Below are 20,980 nucleotides of genomic sequence, written 5' to 3'. Positions count from 1 at the left end.
AAAACTTAGGGCATCAACAAAATCAGCCTTTAATCACTTTGTTGTTGATCTATTTCAGTACGGTCCAAAGCTCGACTAAAGTGCCATACTGTGTACAAAGCTGTAAAAAGTAATATAATATTTGAATGTGGGCTTTGGTAAATTGCTGGAGGATGTTTTACTGAGGCAGATGCTTGCCAAGCAGGCTTTGGTCCTCCAGTTGAAGGATGGCCTCAGTAACCACTTCCCAGACTGGGTGATTTTGTTCAAAGGAATACTCTAGACTCTGTATATTCACATCGTTGGCAGCAGTTCTGCCTGGTTTGACTTTCTGTCTTCATCTCTGCTGTCTGACTTAATAAGTGAGCAGACTAAACCAACAGCGTGAGTGCTTGTGTGTTTTTACCTGCTTAAGTCGACCTTGGCCAACAGCTCTCGTCTCTTCCTGCTCTCCCTCTCTTTCTTCATCTCCAGCTCCTCATCGTCTGGCAGCATGTCTTCGTAGGGAAGGTCATCCAGGTCGACGTCTCCTGGCATGATAAACCTGGAGGGTGACAAGGGAAATGATACATACAGCTGCAGCTAAAAACAAAATGTGGAAAAACAAACGGTGTCAGGAACAATGGGCCTCAGGTTTGCATCAGTGATGTTTCGTAGGCTTGTGTTTTACATACCTGCCCCCATCTTCTTTGTTTCCAATGGCTATGAGGGCCTCCAGGTCGGTCCCCTTCAGACCGTACATCAGCAGCTCCTTGGCTGCGTCAACATTTTCAGGGACGCGCTCTACACACTCATGCAGCACCCATAAGCGTTTGCAGATCTTGCTCTGGTTGGAATGAAGGGATTGGAAGAGGGCAGGAATGAGTTCAGAAGAAATGATAGAAGGAAAATTAGATAAAAAATTAGGAGGGAAGAGTGTGAAAATGTGCTACAAATTGGTAAAAATGAGGCGTGAAATAAAGTAAGGGGGTTGTGCTGCACTTAAGCATGTGCAGTAGCTCTAGCCACCCACACAAATATATTGTACATTTCAAACCAGAGATCTAATAATCAGAGGTAAACACTAAAACTGAGATAGAATTGCTTATCTCACTCCTCTAAATCATCCATCCTCATCCTTGCCTAATTTTCTCGCATCTCTCTCTTTTGTTTACTCTATCTCTTACCAGATAATCTTGTATTGAAGCGATGCTGACAGTACTCTTCCTCCACTGTCTCTGGTAGACAAGGTCTGAATCAAGATTATACGCTTGGGCTAGAGACAGAGCTTCGCCATATTCTTCATTGTCAATCTGTGGAATAAACAGATATGCACAAAATAAACACATTATGTGAATAAGATCAATATATATGGATGTTTTCCTTACTCACTCTGGGCCAAACAGCATTAAAAACAAAAACATATACAAAAAGAACATATGTGAAAATGTAAATTTTTTGTGTTAAGCATACAACAACAATGGACAATTTTCTTCCTGTTTTTAAGGTTAGATTCACAATCTTCGTTCCCGATTCTTTGGGGCATTTTGAGTTGACTTCATTCCAGCCACATGATAGGAGAAAGTCCCCAGCACAATCTTTGTTCACGCTGAATGACAAGGAAGTTTTCAAATAAACGTGTGTACAAGCTAAGGCACTATCACAATGTTGGGGTTGTACTTTGAATACTAAAAAAATGGATCAAAAACATCTCTCATACAAAAATTAAATCTCTGTAGCTTTTTGCAATGTGACACAGTCTGCACTGTCTGCTACAGAGGGGATAAAGAGAAGCTGGAGCGAGATAAAATATTTTCAGATATTTGAAGAAAGAAAATCAAAGATACAAAGCAAAAAAAAACACAAAAACACAAAGAATCTAGAACCAGATATCGGGAATTCATGGAACAGAATCTGGACTTAAATAACAAAACTAGCTGCAGTCATGCTAATAGCAGTTTTAAGCATGACGCTATAATACGTATAATGCTAGCCATAATGCTACATGCATGGTATGTTTACTTCGGTTATCTCAGTTCATCTTGTTAGCATGCTTCAATATACTACTTAGAAAATAATATAAATATAATACAAATAATTAATATAAAATAACTGACTATGTGACAATATTAAACAACAGCATGAAGCCAGAAAAAACCAGTGTAATTGCCAAAACCAGCATAATGACAATTAGCCTATTCTTGTCAAAAATCTTTTTTTATTGTACTAGTATCTGAAGGAATTGCTTATATTGGCCAATTCTCCAATTCCGCCAATGAACATTTTTTGAGGCGAGGAAATAGTTTTATAAGAAACTTTCTCCCGAAATCCTGGATAACCAGGTTCAATCTCCGCAAGTTAGCATGGTCATGATAGCAGATTGATTTTAGCATTTTGCCCAAAACACTTCTCGACCAAAGCAAAACCTTTGTGAGCTGTTGGCATGGCAAAAATCTTGTTATACATTTTGTTTTTGACGGCAAAATAAGTTTGTTTGTTTTTTTAACTGGGCTGTTTTTGATGTAAAAACATAATGATGCCAAAGAGGCTTTATGTCATATCAATGTCTTACAAAATGATTTGATCCAACAACCGTATGACACCTCAGTTTTTGCCCTATGTGTGTCTGGTAAATGTGTGAGAGTGCATCGTCTGACACGTAGACGCACACCCAGACACACAAAACGTATCCATCTCTTTCTGTGTGTAGGAGTACAAAGCAACACATTAGCCAGACTGTGATTCCTTGAGGGCAATAAGAACCCCACACAGTTAAACCTCACGTAGGAGGACATCAAAAACTGCTTCTTTCTCTCTGTGGAATCAGCTAATAAAACCGTTAGCAGCCCTATCAGTTTGCTACTTTTACAGGCAGGGTTAGACCACCGAATACATGAAGGGACTGACTTAAGGAAATAACCCTTGAATCACTTTTGGTGACCTATTCCGAGTCAATTGGACTACAAACCTCAAGTAGCTGAAGGTCAAGTCATTCTGACAGCAGTGTACAGTACGTGTGCGTGCGTGTGTGTTTGTTAATGTGTGTTTGTATGTGTACTGTTGGAGAGTGTGTAACTGTGAGTGCGTGTAGCCCAGGGTGGAAATATCAATATAGCATAGGCAACGTGCAGACTTTTACACAGACAATAAACCAAAAAGGCATGCATCAGCGAGTGAGCACTGACATACAGTACATTCACATGTAGACAATAAAGACAGACTCCCCTCCTCTCTGCACCCACACGCCTACATGTGCTACATCAGACTAAAAGGAAGGAAAAACAACTCAAACATGAGCAGCACAGCAGCTGGACACGAGCCGCGGGTACCGAGTGTTACACAGAGATAATAATGATATATTACTTTGTAACTCTCCACTGTTACGACTGATGGAGATGACTAATGGCATCTAATGATGATGACAATGATGAAGAAGGAAGTAGATGATGGGTCATAAAAATGACTGATGAACCGTGCTCAAACTTGAGACCGCTGAGAGCCGATACTGTGCTTTATGATAGAGGGTGTTGTTGTCTTCGCTGCAATTTGTAGCGAGCAGCAACAACAGCCATATTTCTAACGCAGCAATTAGCATTTCACAGAAACCCCCGGGACTGAGGAAATAGCCTTAAAGCAGAACGAACATCTTGCTTGGTTTTCATTTCTCCTCAACAGCACGCTGGAGCTGAGCCAACAAAACAATAGCACTTCAGTGAGCTGGCACAGGATTCATTTCGTCGGAAACCAATTTTGCAGATCAGGCTGTTATAATTAATTCAATGACCACACGGATTCATATAACGTCCTTCGGCTGCTGCTAAATTAAGTGCTCAGAAGAATGAAGAATCGCATGGTAAATGTGATATCCACCATTGAAGACAATTGACAGCTGCTCTTAATGTGACTCATGTAGCAGTCTGAATATGATAAATGTCATATAAAAAGAGTAATTAGAAATGGAGTATCTTTGGCATATTAAATAGGTAATTTCAGTTTCTTTGCCAGAACCAATTCATATAACTCAGTGAGTCAGAGCACTGCATGTCAGCTCTAGTATTTTTGTTGAGATTGCTGAGCTTAAAGAACATTCAAATCCCAACAGAAACACTGAAAAAGGCTTTTCTCGCTGAATGATGAAGATTTTTTTTTTTTATTATTGTGAGTGTCAAAATAAAAAAGTCAACACTAACAGAAATATGACTTAATCCTGTTTATGGATATGCTACCTTTAGAGCTCCTACATACTTAAACACACTACAACAGCAACCACAAGTATCAAACTAAAGAACCTGTCTACAACTCAACTCATAAATGATCTCAAATGTGAATACTGCTATGGGTCTTCTATGTACTTTTAGTCAATGAACATCTCAATACCAAACCAACCAACTGGCTATTTTATTCAAACTCAAAAAAGGGATTGCAAGAAGCCCAGTGAGGCTATAGGGCTATATCGTGTAGCTATGCACATGCCGATGACTATATTCCGTTTTGCAGGGGTTTTGTTCCGTCACATAGATATTGGATACATTGACACTTAATGATGCTGCTTAATATCCAAGCATGAATCCATTTCACTCCAAAATCATGTAACCAATGTAAACTATTTTAGGTGTGGCTAGTAGAAAAGCCCGAGGATCAACCAAGGTCGTACTGTAATCATTTCCAACATAATATATCTTATCATTGCATTTTATTTAACAGTTTTTGGGATAATGAAGTCTCCACCAAAATGCTAAAGGTACACTATGTAGATTTGGTTGTGAAATGTGAAAGTTAGAAAAGTGAAACAACTCTATGTTCTATTTTTTTATAAATAAAAACACACATTTTATTTAAAGAAAATAATGGGTCCCTGTTTGGAGCTATAAAGCTCCCAGGAGCGTTACGGTTTCACTGTACACCCTCCACCATAACTTCTCGTGCAGCATTTTATCTTCAAACATTGTAACAGGGACCACATGTTCCTCCAAGGACAGTTTGTGTCTTGAGTTAGGAACATGTACCACAGAATCTGTACATTATCCAACTTTCACGTTTCTCTACCAAAACTCCATAATGCCCCTTAATCAAAGCAATTACCACCCTGAGACTGTTATGTGCAGCTTTAACAGCCTAGCAGTTATGTTGTGCACCCCATGTATGAAGGCTATAGTCCTTATTACAGCAACTACTGTATGGGTTAGAATCTTTGCTGTATGTCATCCTCCACTCTGTCCTGCCAATGCGTTCTGTCCTTCAGCTGTACTTTAAAACAAAGGTCAAAAAAAAGAAAAAGAAAAAAAAAAAAAAGAAAAAGTACATTTCAGCTAAAAAAAAACTTTTAAACAAATTTTACTACCATTCCCGGACCATGATGGGCCTGAGAATGGTTGGAATGGTGTGCAGCGAAATAGTAAGAACAGGTGTCTCATTATCCTCCCTTTATCTGAATCTGCAATTTAGATGTTCACTAATGTGTTAACATGAATTCAGGCTTGGTTATAATAGTTTTTTAAAATTCAAAAGGAGGACACCAATAACATTTTCTGTGAACCCTCTTCGGAATTTACTTCTGACCCTGCTATCTAAAAAAAGCTTTGCCAAGAGGAGCCCTCTGTCCTTGGCATCATATTCTGGTGCCAGAATTCAAAAATTAAGGCCTCGTAAATGAGATGCACAAGTTGAGTGCGTCACAAGAGTAGAGATTAAATTCATAAAATGCACATGATCACGATCTCCTACCTTCCTCCGGTACAGCTCCTCAGGTGTTGTCGACCTCAGGCTGACCAGACGGTAATTCTTCATCACGGTGCGGGGGCGTTTGCGTGGCGGAGCGAACCGCTCCATCTCCGTCACGTAGTACAGGCCCTGCTTGATGTAGCCAAAGTAGCGGGCTTTGGCTGAGGACTCTTCATCTGAGTCAGAGTCCCCGCCGTCGTCGCCCTCCTCATCCTCACCGGCTACTCCGCTCAGGTTGCTCTCCAGGCGCCCACGCTTCTGAGCCAGCTTCACCTCACACTGTGAATAAAAAAACAAATATATATATATATATATATATATATATATATATATATAACAGCAGCCTTCAAAACTGGAAGGAGGTAAACTCAAAAATACAAGAAAAAGGTTGAGAAAAAAGGACTTAAAAATGAAGGTGCACTAGAGGATATAGTACAAGAGATAAAACAAATACACAAGTGATTTAAACATTACTTTTATAATACCAGTAACATATGGCTTTAAAGCGATCATAAAGCTACAGCTGTCTTTCTACATCAAAGTGCATCTGTTTGGTTGGCCTAATTGAAAAGACAGAGCTACAAAAACAGAGGAACGCCTGTTCTCCATGATTGAGGATGTCTGATTTACAGGTTTTGCCCAGACTGACTTTCTTATGCTGAGTACGGACACTTACTCTGCCAGCAGGAGGTGATGAAAGGAAAAAAAATGAACGATGGAATGAATGCCGTCTAGCTGTGCTTAAGCGGGGTAAACATACTTAATTCAAACAGCCTCGTGCCCGATCAGCAGGCTGTCTAACAAAAGCAAGGTCAAGCTGCTCGATAGGGCATCTAAATCTGCGCTGTCCAAAGAACTTTTCTTGCCCTGTCGTTTTGTGATTGCCTCAGTTCATTTTTCATCAGTCCTCATATTCTGTAATGATACCCCTCTGGGTTTTAGCTCGCAAGAGAAAAATGCTAACCCCTCCAGCTGAGCTCTGCCCCCGTACAGGGTTTATGAAATATGTAGCACCTGTAAAATGTTAAAGCGCCCTAATCAATGGAGGAGCCTTCAAAGTGCTGCACTAATACACAGCCCCATCACCACAGACAGGAAGATGCACATGTTGTTATCATCATAAACACACAAGGTCACGGTTATCCACATCTGTGGAGGCGTAACGAACAACGGGCTTCATGTTGAAGGTAATTTCAAGAAACATTTCACCGAACACAAACCCTCAGCTGTGTAAGCAGCTGCACACGCACCCCATCCCCCCAGCCCGTGCTCAAGCAGGCTGATGAAACCTTTCTCAAAAGTTGGCAGCTGGCTGGTAAAGAAATGCCTCTCTTTCTCTCTCTGTCTCTGTCTCCCTGTCTTTCTATGCAATCAGAGAAAAAAGGAAGGAAAGACTAAGGGCCGGAAATAGAAAAGAAAAACAAAAAAGTGTGATGGGAGATCAAGCTCTTTGTTGGTGGATAAAAAGGAGGGATAAATATTTCATCATGACTCATTTCTACCATTTTACAGACACATATATACACGTTTTTGTACAATGATATAAAGTCAACAATATCATCACACAGGACTTTTTCCTTGGTGAGAATAAAAAAAGCTGTCCTTAGTGCCACCCCATCAGCCTGCTGTTCAAAAGATCCTTCAAAAATCAATGCATACATTTGTGCTGCAAAACCCTGACGAATATAACTACATACCATACTCGCTTCACAAGGGGGAAAAAAAGTGCATTCAAAAGAACTTTATAGATATAAACATTCAATCAAAAACAAAAGCACTGAAAAATTCATAATGGACCCTTGACCCGTCTGATCTAGTCCCTCTTTTCTCGCCTGGTGCACGCTGGGCCAGGCTTCAGGCCTATGTGAAGAGGAACTGAAGAGGCAGTTAAGAAGATGGACATAAAGATGAATTGTTTTCTGTTCTACAATATGCCTTTTAAAAGCCTGAAGGCAGAGATCTTTTTATGTAAGAGTGGTGCTAAAAGATGCTTACACGAGCCTTAGAGATCATTCTCTGACTTCACAAACTGCCTCTCTCTGTTTACTTACCACACGCGCAAGCACACGCACTACTGTCTTGACATTTACCTCCAGGCTGAGGAAGCCCCCGTCGTGTGCTGCAGTGACTCGAGGCGATGGCTCGAACCACTCGCAGGATTTCCCCAGAAGGTTGCGAAGCGTCCTGACGGAGGAGACGGTAACGGATCCGGAGCAGCGCGCCAGGATCAACACGTTTTCACTCCACCAGCTCACGTCCACGAGTGGATAGTACTGCTCCTTATCTGAGCCAGGTAAAGGAGAGACAAGAGGGAATTGGGTTTTTTTTAATTTTACATGGGAGTTAGGTAGTTATCAATCCCACCTTTTGCGATCATACACTTATTTATTAACTTTTTTGGAGTTTTCCTTCCCTGAGATATTCACACTTGTGGGCATATCTATCACTTGTCATGCATGGGATGGAGACTCACGCAGATTATTGCTTACACAAGCTGTCACAGCTCCCATCACTACTGGCCTGAAACTGTCAAAAAAACAGACTGTACAGCTTCACGAGCAGGCCCACACACCTCCACAAACAGGTAGTTACACAAGCACAGAGAGGCTCACTCAAAAGCACGGACACAGTGAAGGAGGAAAATATTTGCAAAGCCTTGGTGTTCACTGTGTGCTTGTACTTGTAAATAACTGTAGAACTGTGTGAATAAGAAGTGTCAAAGATCATTAAAATGTATCCAGCGTGCTCTGCTGTGTCAGCAACAAAGTCGTCTCTACCCGGCCCCTCAGGCCAAACTACCTTTTATTTTCTTCCGCCTCTCCAGCGATGTCTTCCACTCCGGGTTGATCTCCTCAAATCCTGGCTGCGGGGCGGACCGGAGGACCAAAGATGATTGGAGGAAGAGAAGAAGAAGCAGAAGAGAGGAGGGAGCGATTAATCTACTTACCCTGTTTACACTTTGTGCACACACAGCAGCAATGAAGCAGCGCATTCACACACACACAACGTATAGAAGTCGGCGAAACATGACAAGTATAAATTCTCCCTAATCCATATCACTCACTGTTTAATGGCAGAACAAACAGAAACATACACACACTCACCCTCTTTCTACACACAAACATATGTCGGCCAGAGAGAGATTATATTAATGCAGTTAGTCAAGCATCGAATGTCATAAATGTACCAAAAAAAAAAACATCCCATAAACAGCAGTGCACAAAGGTGTACCCAGCATTAGCTAAACCATGCATGCCTACACAATTCAACACAAGCAGCTTAAGAGGTGTTCTGTACCTGCTGCTCTTGGCTCCATGCGGCCCTCTGCCTGAGAGAGGGGACGTCCCAGAGAGACAGACGCCCAGAGAAGTGGATGACAGCGAGGAGGGTACCGTCGGGGCTCAGACTCATGCGGAACACGCCATCCTGGACATCACAAATGCAGATTTTTTTTAAAAAAAATGTTTTTAAACATTAAGTGCTTGCCAGATCCTTCCGATTTAGTTTTCAATGACAGAGAGCTGTGTTACCTTTTCATCCCCCTGTCTGGAAAATAATCTGATCTTGGGCATCCGGAGGAAACCTCTCTTCTGTTTCTAGATATGGAGGATATGTGACAAAATGTGTGTGTGAGGTATACAGTATTTACAAGAATAAAGTGTGTGTGTGTGTGTGTGTGTGTGTGTGTGTGTGTGTGTGTGTGTGTGTGTGTGTGTGTGTGTGTGTGTGTGTGTGTGTGTGTGTGTCGGTTCCCTCACTGGATTGACATCGTCCTCGTAGCTGGTGACCTGCTTGTAGTGAGGCAAGCCAGACAGAGTCCTCCAGGCTGTAATCCCGCAGCACGAGGCCTTGGATGTACTGTCATCCCCTGACTCACAGCCTCCCACCAGCAGCAGTCTGAAAAAAAATTAAATAAATGAAAAACATACCTGCATAGCCATGAAAACCACACATCTGATTCTGCCCTGATGGCTCTATTGGTTTTATAAGGTGGTCAATTGGACGTCAGTCTGACGCCTGGGTTCAAGCCAGGGTATCTGTGAGTATTCACACTTCTGATGTGCCATTTAGTAAAGAGGCGGGAGTCATTTACCAGAGGTTTGTTTCAGAATCAATGGCCAAGCACAGATAAGACACGGACAATACCGCAGTGACCACAGTGATCAGTGGGTCTCTCTTTGCAGAGAAACACAGCAGATGCAACAACGGCCAGGAAGTCAGAGGAAGAGGTTTGGGTGAAGCAGCGCTGTCCAGCTCAACACTGCCCCCTAGTGCAGAGACACTGGACATAAAGGGAGCCGTGAGGGAGTCTGCAAACTCATAGGAAGTTTGTTTTTCTTTCAATAGGGTAGGTCAGGTGTGATTAAAGCTTCCTGTATGCTGTGATGGAAACAGATGTTCGACGACAAATAACAAGTAAACATAAACCCTAATCCGCTTTGTGGTAGGTCATTTTAAAAACACTTCTACCCAGTAGGTAACTTCTGAAGTACAACAAAAAAAGAAGCAATCAATTAACTTAAAACTGCTTCGTATATACTCAAACATGCACTGTGGTTTTCAGTCCATTAATTACCTATCAGTTTGTTTATTTGTATTAGAGCAATGAAGTTAATATTAATATCTAGGAACCAAACCATTGAAGACATAGAGTGAAGTAAAAGCTGCATCCCCATCTACGTGTGGTTCATGAAACACTCAACATGTTTTGAAAATGGGATCATCCGAGTGAAAAAATAAAATTGTGACCAAGTCATCTTGTGTCGTGGAGTGGGGCTTCCATCATTAAACTAGAATAAAGTCTAAATTTGAATTCGAAAGAAAAGCAACTAAAATGTTGCCCACACAAACGTGCATATGCCAGACTCCACCACGGCTCTGCATATTCATCTTAACATGCAGTATGTCAACTCTGACAGCAGTTTGGAATCATTACTTCACACCTGGAAAGATTCATCAGTATCTGTGAGCACATCTGTTCAGCTCATCATACATGGTGCACACTCCGACAGTGTCTTTGTTGAGCTCACCAGGTAGCAACTTCACAGCTCTACCGTATATCCTCATAAGTATGTTCAGCTGTTAGGATTACTTTTTTATGCCCGCCTCCTCACCTTCCCTTTTTTTTTCTTATTCTCTCTGTTGCTGACCCACTTTTCACACAGGGATCATTAAAGTTTCATCTCATCTATCAGTTGGCAAACACTTGACAGTAGCTGCCAAAATCCATTAAGCTGCCAAACCAAGCTTCACCAGCCGAACTAAATCTGGTTTGTGCAGACCGGGAGAGCGTGAAGAAAAAGAAAAAACAAAACAGTGAGGCCGCGGGTGTGAGCCAGACATAATTAACCCAAACCTCTGAATGCTACGTGATGAGGGAGGCCAAAGACGTTTTATGCTGCTTTAGTGGATTCCTGCAGGTATTGCATTGAAAGGATTGGCTCATTTATTCCTTAGGAGGCTTCCTGGCCCTGATCCATAATGTAACACGCCCCTATGCCTGAGCTAAAGTATGTCCATAAAAACACCTTGTATTCACTGCTGCTTTTTTACAGACCAGGTTTCATTATTTGTTTTATCTATGTAGAACTAAACTGTCTGCATAGGTCTCAGTTAAACCTAACTCTAATACAAAAAAATTGACCCATCCTTTTTTCAAAATCAATAAATACATATTTATGCAGTCTACTCATATTGCCCCTGGACATCAAATGATGAAAGCTCTTGAAATCTCTCAGCGACTTTCCAAAACTTGGTTATTTTTAAGCTGTACGTGCCATCGAGTAGCATCATCATGGGCAATGAGTTTATGGATGGAAAAATTGATTCAAAGGATTTAAGAGCATGTCGGTAGATGTTTGAATTTGAATGTGGGAACAACACTCTTGATGAAACAGTGTTGTAACAGGAGCAGGCTTCGACTTTGGATGCCACAGAGGAAGAAAAAACAAAAGAGAGTGTCAAGAGAATGTGTAGATAACGCTTCATGTAGCTTTGGCAGCATGTTTGTTTTTGTTTTGTTGTTTTTAATATGTATTGATCTAAATATCTTTTGCGTGTGCCTAAAGTCGGATAGAACCAACTTACCGATGCACGGGGTGGTAAGTTGCCGAGGTGATGCCATGGGAGTAGTGAGTGGAAAAACTGAAGCTGTGATTCTCCTGGAAGTTCTGATTGGTCCCCACACTGATGGGGAGGGAGAGAATAGTTAGAAGAAAAAAAAATGTCACCTATAATTGCAGTCAGGCAAACAAACAATCAAAACACGAACACCCATATGCAAAATGTTAATGGTGCGACAAAGCGGTTTTCTGGGGAAAGATGACAGAGCAATTTAAATCGCGGCTGCAATTAAAATGAGACATGGCGAAATATATAATCTAATCTAAGTGGGCAATCTAATTTAGATTGGTACTAGAGGAGGTGTCGTGTAATTTGTGCAGAGGGATCTCACTGGGGAAATGTTTCATTGCCATGTAAACCGTTGGAGAGAAAGGAAGGGAAGGGAAAGAAAGGCCAAAGAGGGAGGGAAGTGAGCTTAAGAGGAAAGAGACGTAAGATTTGAAAGATTCCCACGGTTCCGCTTCCTCGGGACATTTGGGTGTTAATGCCAAAGTGGAGCAGGTGTGTGTATTTGAACACACACACACTCTCTCACTCAGACACGCACAAACACACCGAAGAGCTGGCGCAGAGTGAGAGTGAGAGAGAGAGAGAGAGAGAGAGAGAGAGAGAGAGAGAGAGAGAGAGAGAGAGAGAGAGAGAGAGAGATGACTTAGTTTGGAGGCTCAGCTATAATTCTAAAATGCTAATTCAAAGTGTGTGAACAACAATATTGGAAGGCAGTCATATGAAGAAGAAGACGAGCGAGTTTAAGCTCCGCACTGAAAATGAACCTTTAAAAAAAACAAGCCAGCGCTTTCAGAGTAAATCCGGGGCGCAAATGTCTCGCACATCTTAATTACCTCCTCACACACATACAATCACACCTCGGTGGCTTCAAAGCCAGAGAACACCGTTTATCTGCCTGTAATAGAAAAAAAATAAATCACCATTTTCTACCCGTTCTAAGCAAACATCACTATGCACACAGAACTGGGAGGGAAGTCACAGAGTGCAGGATGTCATGTGATTTGATATTCAGCACACAGACACAATCTCATCCCGTGTCTTGGAGTGTCAGCACACCAGGGCTCGCTGTGACTGCAGCAATTACGCTGGAATTAAATGAGAAATCTGTGAAATAATTCCAGGTTAAATAATACGAAATTAAAAAAAAGGAAGAGAAGACCAGGGCAGCGTGCAGATTCTTGCATGTACGCACACACAGACTGAGGTAGAATTGATCTAATATTCTGAATGTGTGTTGGTGTTTTTGATTGAGGACATCGTTGCAGGGAGATTGGTATTCAAAGAGAGGAGCGACCAGCCCATAACATACAGACAAAGCAAACAAATCTCAACACAATAAAGGTGCAATTTCCTATGACGTGTGCGACAGGCATCCATTGAAATCCGGTGAAAATAAAGCAACTCAGACACAAAATCCAGGAAGGTTGTTAAAGTACACGTTGTTGGTGAAGAAGGCTTTGAGTGGTTACCTTTTTATTTTAATTCAGCCTGACTCACACTTTCAAATGACCATCTTACAAAATCAAAAAGACACAAAATAAAATGTCTTTATGACAAAAAATGTAAACAATTTTGTTTGGGGGAGGGGGGGGGGGATTACTGAATCTAACAGGCTGTAAATGTGTTGCCCTGTATGGTAAGAAATGCTTCAATCTTTATTCAGAATGAAGGATGTCGTTGCTTTCATGAAGTTACCCTCTGGATGATTCAGAGCAAAACACTCAAATACTCTCCTCCCTCCGACTTTTAAATGATTTGCCGATGTTTGACGTTGATCCATTGACTCCACGCCAAATAAAATGAAAGTAACCTGCAGCTGCGACATGATGACGTACACAAAGTTCAAGGAGATTCAAGCAAATACTCGTGCGAGTCACTGTGCAGGCAATCCGTTCCACGCCGGGCCTGATGAACTGTCTGCACGATGCTCTTAAAGACTTCTTTTAGGCATGTTTTGGAGGGACGCAGAGAGCGATCCAATCAGGTGGGGTCCCAATGGAGCCCTGAGCTTATCATGACTGCCTTCAGGCTTATAACTGGGGATCTTTTCAGCACTCAGCATTGTGACCTGTATGAAGGTCGGTTGGCCTTCTCTTGAAGAGAGAAGCAACAAACACGTGTCTTTTATATATTTTCAAGGCACTTCCTGGAAAACCTCACATAACAAACCACATAACAAACTTGTCCGTGTTGAATTCAGGCACATACATGACTCGTTCTTCTGAGCGGCTCGTTCTTAAAGTCCCTCGAACTTTCACCAAAGTTTTCTTTTGATGCCCTCAAACTGGAGGAACGCCCTCCAGTACACTCCAAGGATCAGAGTTCTTCCCTCTTTACCAGAGTTTGGGAATTTGATTTTGAGCCACTACATCTCCATCTGGTTGTTCACTGATTGTTTGGTGTGTTTTTTGCTTGTTTTTACTGTGCTTGTAATCTTGACGGCATTGGAAACCTCACTGTTCTTTCGAGAATAAATGAAGGTTTTAAATAAGGAGTTTCCATGTAATCATTAACAGCAGTCAAACTGCTATTTGAATGGTAAAAGATGAACGCAGGGTGCAGAGTATACATTTCAATCAGTCCAAGGAGTCCCAAAACATCGCACTTAAGATCAAGTGTGAATTACAACACTTTGCTACTTTCAAATGGAACAGTGAACCGGATCTGTCTCACCTGACGAGGTAACTCTTGAGTCCTCCGCCGTACGTGATAACTAGCAGCTCGGCTGACCACTGCGCGCTGGCTGTGTACTCCAGAAAGATCAGGCCCGCCACTGCACAGCTGAAATCCCCAGGAAAACTTACCACCTGTGTGAAAAGAGAGAGGAGGGAGAAAAACATTCAAAGTCAGAAGAGGAATATTTCAAATGAGATACTTTTTCTTTTTTTCCATCTATGTTAACAATCTTTCAGCTTGACTTGTTGTCATCCTGTCCTCCAGAAAGCATGTGACTTCTTTCACCCTGACAAAGAGGAGGATCGGCACAGCAGAGCAGAGCAGGTGAGGTGGTGCTGGTGTTATTGTGCAGACATACAAACTGGAGATAGCCAAGTATAGTTGCAGGGAAAGGACTGAAGATCACAGACTCATGAGCGAGGTTTGACTGGGACCCTGAGTTCTGAAGGTGCGGCCGGAGGAGCAGGAGGTGCGATGGGATCGAGATGTAGGAATGATAATGCAGAGCACACAGAGGGCACTGAAGTGAGGACAGACGGATTTGGAACGGCAGCACAAGGAGAGCTACTGAGGGCCGAGACGTGCAAGGATGACAGACATGCTGGAGGAGAGATGGAGAGGAGGATCTAGGGAGTGGCACGCGTGTGAAAAATTAAAGAAGGAAGTTGTGAAGATGGAGAAGAGAAGAAATGGAGACTGTGAGGGGGGGCAGAAAAAGAGATAAGTAAAGAATGAGACAGTGAATAAGGAGGCATGACAGAGAAGGGAAGCACAGAGGATGTCTGACATGGTGATGACTTCTTACAGGCAGCTCAAAGTGCTCTGTAAAAGTGTGCTACACTGAAACAGCAGAAAATGAAGCAGCCAGTCAGTCTGAATGTCTGAACTTAAAAAAAAAGCCTGTCAATGTAAAGAATCACATTCAGTCAGATCTGCTATGGTGTCCTTTAGTCACAATCTGCTGCTAAACGTTATCCATCAACTTTTCATCTGTCTGGGGATTTTACTCGGAGAGAAAAAAGCTCAGGGTGGGAAGCTAATATCTCTTCTTTTAACATGGGGATTTGGAATAACCTGATTCAAAGCTTCTCAATCAATAGGAAAGTAAGATATGGATGGATGGATGAGATATTGGTATTAACGTATAAAGCTGATGTTCAACAACTCTTTAGCAACAGCAACTCTAGTATATAGTTAGTCTGTTGTTCTATCACTTTATTATTTAGTATCTGCCAACTTGCACATATTTCCTATTTACTGCACTATAGCTCTGTTTACAGCTTTAGTCCGATCACTGTCCACTTATACCTTCTTTTGTATCTAACTTTGTAATTTTGGATTTAAACTTTGTACTTACATCTTTTCTTGACACTTTATCTTTGGTTAAATGTTTTAGTATAGCTGCACTGTGGTTCATTTGCTGCTCTATGTGCCTTTGAATTGCCCACCAGGGACGAATAAAGTTTTTTTAATTGAACTGAACTGAACTGAACTGAACTGAACTGAACAGGTGTAACCACTTAACACCTATTTTAATCAACCATTAAAGCATAAGCAGTGCATTTGGGTTAGGTTAGGTTGTGGACCATCATATCATGTAAAAGGAGCATTTGAAATAAAAATACTGGCATATATGTGTGCATGTGTGGATATGTATGGACAAGTGAACTCACTGAATTACATTTTTGTGGACTTGCTTATTTGTTTCCTTATCTGCTGCAAACTGTCTGCAGCTGCTGTTTTTGTTTTTTAATTTCTGTGGAATATTTCTGTATTGTGACATTACTGGTAAACTGCAGCCGGAGGGAGTCCATGGAACATTTCCCCAAAGGGAACAATCAACTATTTAGCGGCAGATAATGTTATCAATCAACCACCTTAGCATTTGATAATGTGTTGTGAAAACAGCGCATGGTGTAAAATGTCTTAGCTAGCGAGTTAACAGAAGTGTTAGCTGGGAATGTAACAACATGACTACAGGTATGTACCCTGTAACAATTCACGACTGATCAAAAGCACTGATTTAAACTACGCTTCAATATTTTGTGATTTGAAACTATCGTACAACACGTTAACAGTTTCTGAGCTTCTCATCCTGAGCTTGATGTCAGAGCGAGATAGCTGGCGTGTGCACGTGAAGAATGTTTTTTTGTTTTTTTCTAAAAAAATGAACTAAAGACTGTAAAATCAGATCCAACACACTGCAACTGAAACAATCGCCTCAGAAACATTAGGAGAGAGTGTTGAAGAGAAGCCAAGTGAACACAGCGTTTCTGTGCGCTCAATCAAATTATGCACCGGGAAGCAAAATATGCATATTGATTGATGACGTCAAAGAGGAGGAAGTGGCATGGTTACCGGCAGGATGACAAAGAGTTCGCTGCCCATGAGGTCAAAAAGGCGTGTCGTGCCGGTGCTGTCGGCGTAGGCCAGCAGGGTGCAGTCATGGCTCCACGCCACCCTCCTCCACTGGGGGTTCGGGTCCTTTGGCACTGTTGGATGAGAAAATAAGAAGACTTGAGAGCTCATGGAAACAGAGAAAGAGAGGGACAAGTAATTTAAGGGACCCATGGATTTCTTATTAAACCAGATGAGAAGAGTCTCTGCAAATAATCTCGAGTGTTCAGCGGTAAGCCTATGATGAATACAGATGGGAGAGGAGGGATAAAGCTAATGCATAACATCAACACAGAGTGTCTAAGGACTCATCCAATTCATCAATGGAGGATAGCTGGAGTAATACGTCTAAATGATTGTCCCTCAAAGTCTGGCGCGCACGTTCACGTGCACACCCGCAACGGGGAGAGAAAGGTGGAGCGGAGAGAAGTGGGGAAGAAAAACTGGGATCATAAATCCTGCTTTTATTGAAGTATAGGCTACTGTTTTAGCAATCTGCCGGCTCAGCAGTGCTGTGAGTGTGACCATATCGCTGTTATAAAGCACATCCCTGCCTGCTGGCACTTTCTCAAGGCTTCGCTGTCAAAATGTCTGAAAGAGGAGCACGGGCAGTCTGGCAGGCTTCAGATCCTGAATCTGATTTGAATAACTGATTATCTTAAACACACTCGGGGGGGGGGGGGGGGGGGGGGGGGTTAGAGTATTTCTGCACACACTCTTTACTCTGTGCAAAAGAAAAGCGTGTACAATATTTAAGTGTAACTAAGGACACTCCTTCTGCATTTGGAGAACAGTGTGAAACATAAAATGCCACCACAGGTTCTGCGTCTGCTAAGCAATAAAGTTATGAAAAGGACGTCCTTTTTTTTTTGTTGATATCACATAACGGCGCAATTGGCAGTTTATTGTATTGAATTTCTTGGATGAGGAACGCTGCTGCAACCCCTGGTGGGCAATACAGCAAACGAATGGAGGCGTCGGGATATTGTATGACTAGAATTTTAAATGAAGAACCAAGGGGAGGTAGTGGGAGGCGAGACAGAAAAAAGAGAACAGGAGAACAAGATAAAAACAATGAAGCCAGCACCCACTGAGAGGAATAATAGCCCCCCCAAATTTTAAGGCCTAAGTATCAGAGAGCGCTTCGGGAAGCAGGCGATTTAACTCACCCCTGAGACTTTGGCTGAGGAAGAGCACACAAGAACATGGAGACATTATGAGAGTCATAGATACCACGCGTCAACTCTGCTCTTTTCTTCTTTTTTTATGCCTCCTATTTCAATTTTTTTTCTCTATTTCCCCTCTCACACCGCCTCCTATCTTATCTATGGCTCCCATTATGAATCGTATACAGTGTGTTGTTCTGCGGCTGAGGGAGGGAGGGGGGGGGGGGCTCCATTTCCACATAGATGGCTTTTTTGGGGAGCTGGAAAATTGGATGCTACTGTCCTGTTTCTTTTTTTTTTCTTTTCTTTTTTCTCTCCAAGCAACTGTGGGGGCGGAAGTTGGGAAGAATTACACCCCGACGAACCAACAGAAGCCTCCTATCGAAAGGCCTCGCAGATGCATTTATCAGAGCTCAACACTTATGAATTATGTACGGAGGCGGGAGACGACTCTAATGTAATAGGAGCAGACAGATGGGGGGGGGGGGAGACAGTGAGTGATACACAGGTGTAGATGTGCACACAGAAGCACAAAAGGCCCCACACACACACACACACACACACACACACACACACACACACACACACACACACACACACACACACACACACACACACACACACACACACACACACACACACACACACACACACACACACACACACACACACACACACACACACACACACACACACACACACACACACACAATCCTCCATGAAAAGCGAGTGCCACAGAAAGCAGGATCACAGAAGAATCCATTAGGACAAATCTCCGTGAAATGAAGTAAAAGTAAAATGAAAAGAAGAAATGAAATGGAATAGGAAAAACGAGGGAGGGTAGAGTTTACACAGGCCTCGGGACAACTGTTACAAACACGATGAAGCATTAGAGCAACGACACACAATGATGGCCGTCCAGAAATGAACAAATACTGAGAGACGGACAGACAATTGGCAGGAGAGAAGACTAAAGGAAAAAAATAAATAAATAAAAGACAAAAAAAAGAGGAGAGAGAAAAGAAAGCGAGGAGTTGAGATAGAAAATATTGACAAAATCAACGTTTGAATATGGGCTTAGAGCTGAGCGCCTGCTTTGTTTGGAGCAGTGTGTGTGTGCGTGTGTGTACGACAATGAGTTTAGTGAAGAATGTGTGAATAAAAAAAACCCATCAGAAATACCCTGGTCATTATTCAAAGCCAAATGTCTTCTTTCAAATGTTTCTGATGGCTTATGTTTTGGATTCTTAATAAACAAAAGGATAAGTTCTTGGTTTGGTTTCTTGTAAACCATCTGTTATCATCTGATCTTGAAAGACGCGCCAAAACGAATTTCTCTGTAATTCCATCGTAGCCAATAGTTAGGGTGAAAAAACTTCCAGCCAACGTTTAGTGAAATTTGTACACACTTTCATTTCCTCTTTAAATCCCCAGAGGAGCGCCTGTTCATCCGTTTCTGTTACATCTCAGCTTACCTGTAATAACTAAGTTACACAAAGGCTTCGGTCTGGAATACTTCCGCAATATATGGAACCAGATATGGAAACCAATGCTCTTGTGAGTTACTTGGCATTGACAGGTGTTACGTTACAAAGTAACAGCATTGTGATGCTGACTTGTAAAAGGTGAAAATGCAAGTTTTGTCCTGAAGAGGACTTCAGTGCAACTTTCAGTACAAAAGTTACATTGATTAAAAGAGCGGTCAAAAGACTTCTTTTCACAGTGTTTTCGGAAGTTGAAGTTTGCAGAAACTCTGCCGCGTTTAGAGCCATTAAAACCAAGACATCAGGCCACTGTTGCAGCTCATCAAACAATCAAGTCTATTCCTATGAGCCACTATGAGGCTGTGTTGAATGAGTGGCTGGTTATCAGCGCTGCTTTTACAGTCTCTTTCTCACGAATTCCAATTAGCCTCAGGACTCGATAGTTCCCTTTGAAACAGATTCAAAGTAGACGAGCACAAACACAGACAAGGAGGATCACACACACACACACACACACACACACACACACACAAACAAAAATACAGACTCTGCTAATTAAGACCACTGATTAATTAACATCACCAGGGATAACAAAAACAACCCAACGCTTATCACGAAACAGTCAAATGTGGGCGGGACTTAAGACCGTCGTGGCTGCTTCTGTCTTTGTGTCTGAAACCAAAGACGAACCACAGCAGAGTCCAACATCTTTCCAATTTATCAATTCACTAATCAACATTCATCACTTCACTCTAAACTGAGAACTGCGTCTGTGGGCACTCGTGAGTACTCATTGTTTGCATCATCACTGACAGATGTATAGTGTTGGAGCCCAAGAATTTTGAAATGTGGAAAATGACACTTTGGGATTATGTAATAGCTTTGAAATAATGTTGCTTTTTTTTTTTTTTAAGTATAGTTTGATAACAAGGCTTTATGCTTCAGCATCTATCCAAAGCTAATGTGAGGTATGATGTGCTATTCTATCCCCAGCAGATGAATTTCTGATTTTATTCCTGACAATGTTAAATCATTTCTTGCGTCGGCCATTTGTTAAAACTGTAAGACGTGATTGTATGAAAACCTATTGAGGCTCCTGCAAGGAACTTTCAGATCGTGTCGATTTTGACATTTCAGGCAATAAAAATAACAACATAGAAGTAGTCAATCAAGATGCTGATTCTTGTTTGTTTTTGTCATAAAGAGTCCTTAGTTTGAATTTCAGGCTGTTTTTTAACCACTTCAAAGTCCGAACAGTTGCTTAAAAAAATTGTAATATAAAATTAAATTAAAAATGTTATTCCTGAGTGGCTCTATAAGTCCCCATGTATGTGTGTTATTAAAGAATGTGTTGTTTAAATAGTCAATTTGCATTTGTAAATGCTCTCACACACTTTGTTCCTTTTTTTGACCATAGGATTTAGATTTGTTTTACTGACAGTTAAC

At 41.7% G+C, this 20,980-nt stretch overlaps 1 protein-coding gene across 2 annotated transcripts in view; it reads right to left on the bottom strand.

Moving 5' to 3' along the window:
• The window catches only part of nbas (NBAS subunit of NRZ tethering complex), a 146,645-nt gene extending 129,100 nt beyond the window's left edge, over nucleotides 1-17,545 (bottom strand). The window contains exons 1-12 of one of the 2 annotated variants that reach the window (XM_079344594.1): nucleotides 16,846-17,545; nucleotides 14,485-14,618; nucleotides 11,767-11,865; nucleotides 9,438-9,576; nucleotides 9,210-9,275; nucleotides 8,977-9,105; nucleotides 8,479-8,542; nucleotides 7,770-7,963; nucleotides 5,683-5,958; nucleotides 1,146-1,271; nucleotides 654-805; nucleotides 386-523 (exon numbers count right to left, since the gene is read on the bottom strand). In XM_079344594.1, the coding sequence (XP_079200720.1) occupies nucleotides 386-523; nucleotides 654-805; nucleotides 1,146-1,271; nucleotides 5,683-5,958; nucleotides 7,770-7,963; nucleotides 8,479-8,542; nucleotides 8,977-9,105; nucleotides 9,210-9,275; nucleotides 9,438-9,576; nucleotides 11,767-11,865; nucleotides 14,485-14,618; nucleotides 16,846-17,058 (1,730 nt within the window). In that variant the 5' untranslated portion in view covers nucleotides 17,059-17,545. The remainder of the gene's footprint in view (nucleotides 1-385; nucleotides 524-653; nucleotides 806-1,145; nucleotides 1,272-5,682; nucleotides 5,959-7,769; nucleotides 7,964-8,478; nucleotides 8,543-8,976; nucleotides 9,106-9,209; nucleotides 9,276-9,437; nucleotides 9,577-11,766; nucleotides 11,866-14,484; nucleotides 14,619-16,845) is intronic. The other variant, XM_079344593.1, reaches the window with a different exon arrangement.
• Between the last annotated feature and the right edge of the window lie 3,435 nt (nucleotides 17,546-20,980).

This window comes from Symphodus melops (assembly GCF_947650265.1).
Source record: "Symphodus melops genome assembly, chromosome: 1".
NCBI classification, from domain to species: Eukaryota; Metazoa; Chordata; class Actinopteri; order Labriformes; family Labridae; genus Symphodus; species Symphodus melops.
This window is presented reverse-complemented; position numbering and strand designations above follow the sequence as displayed.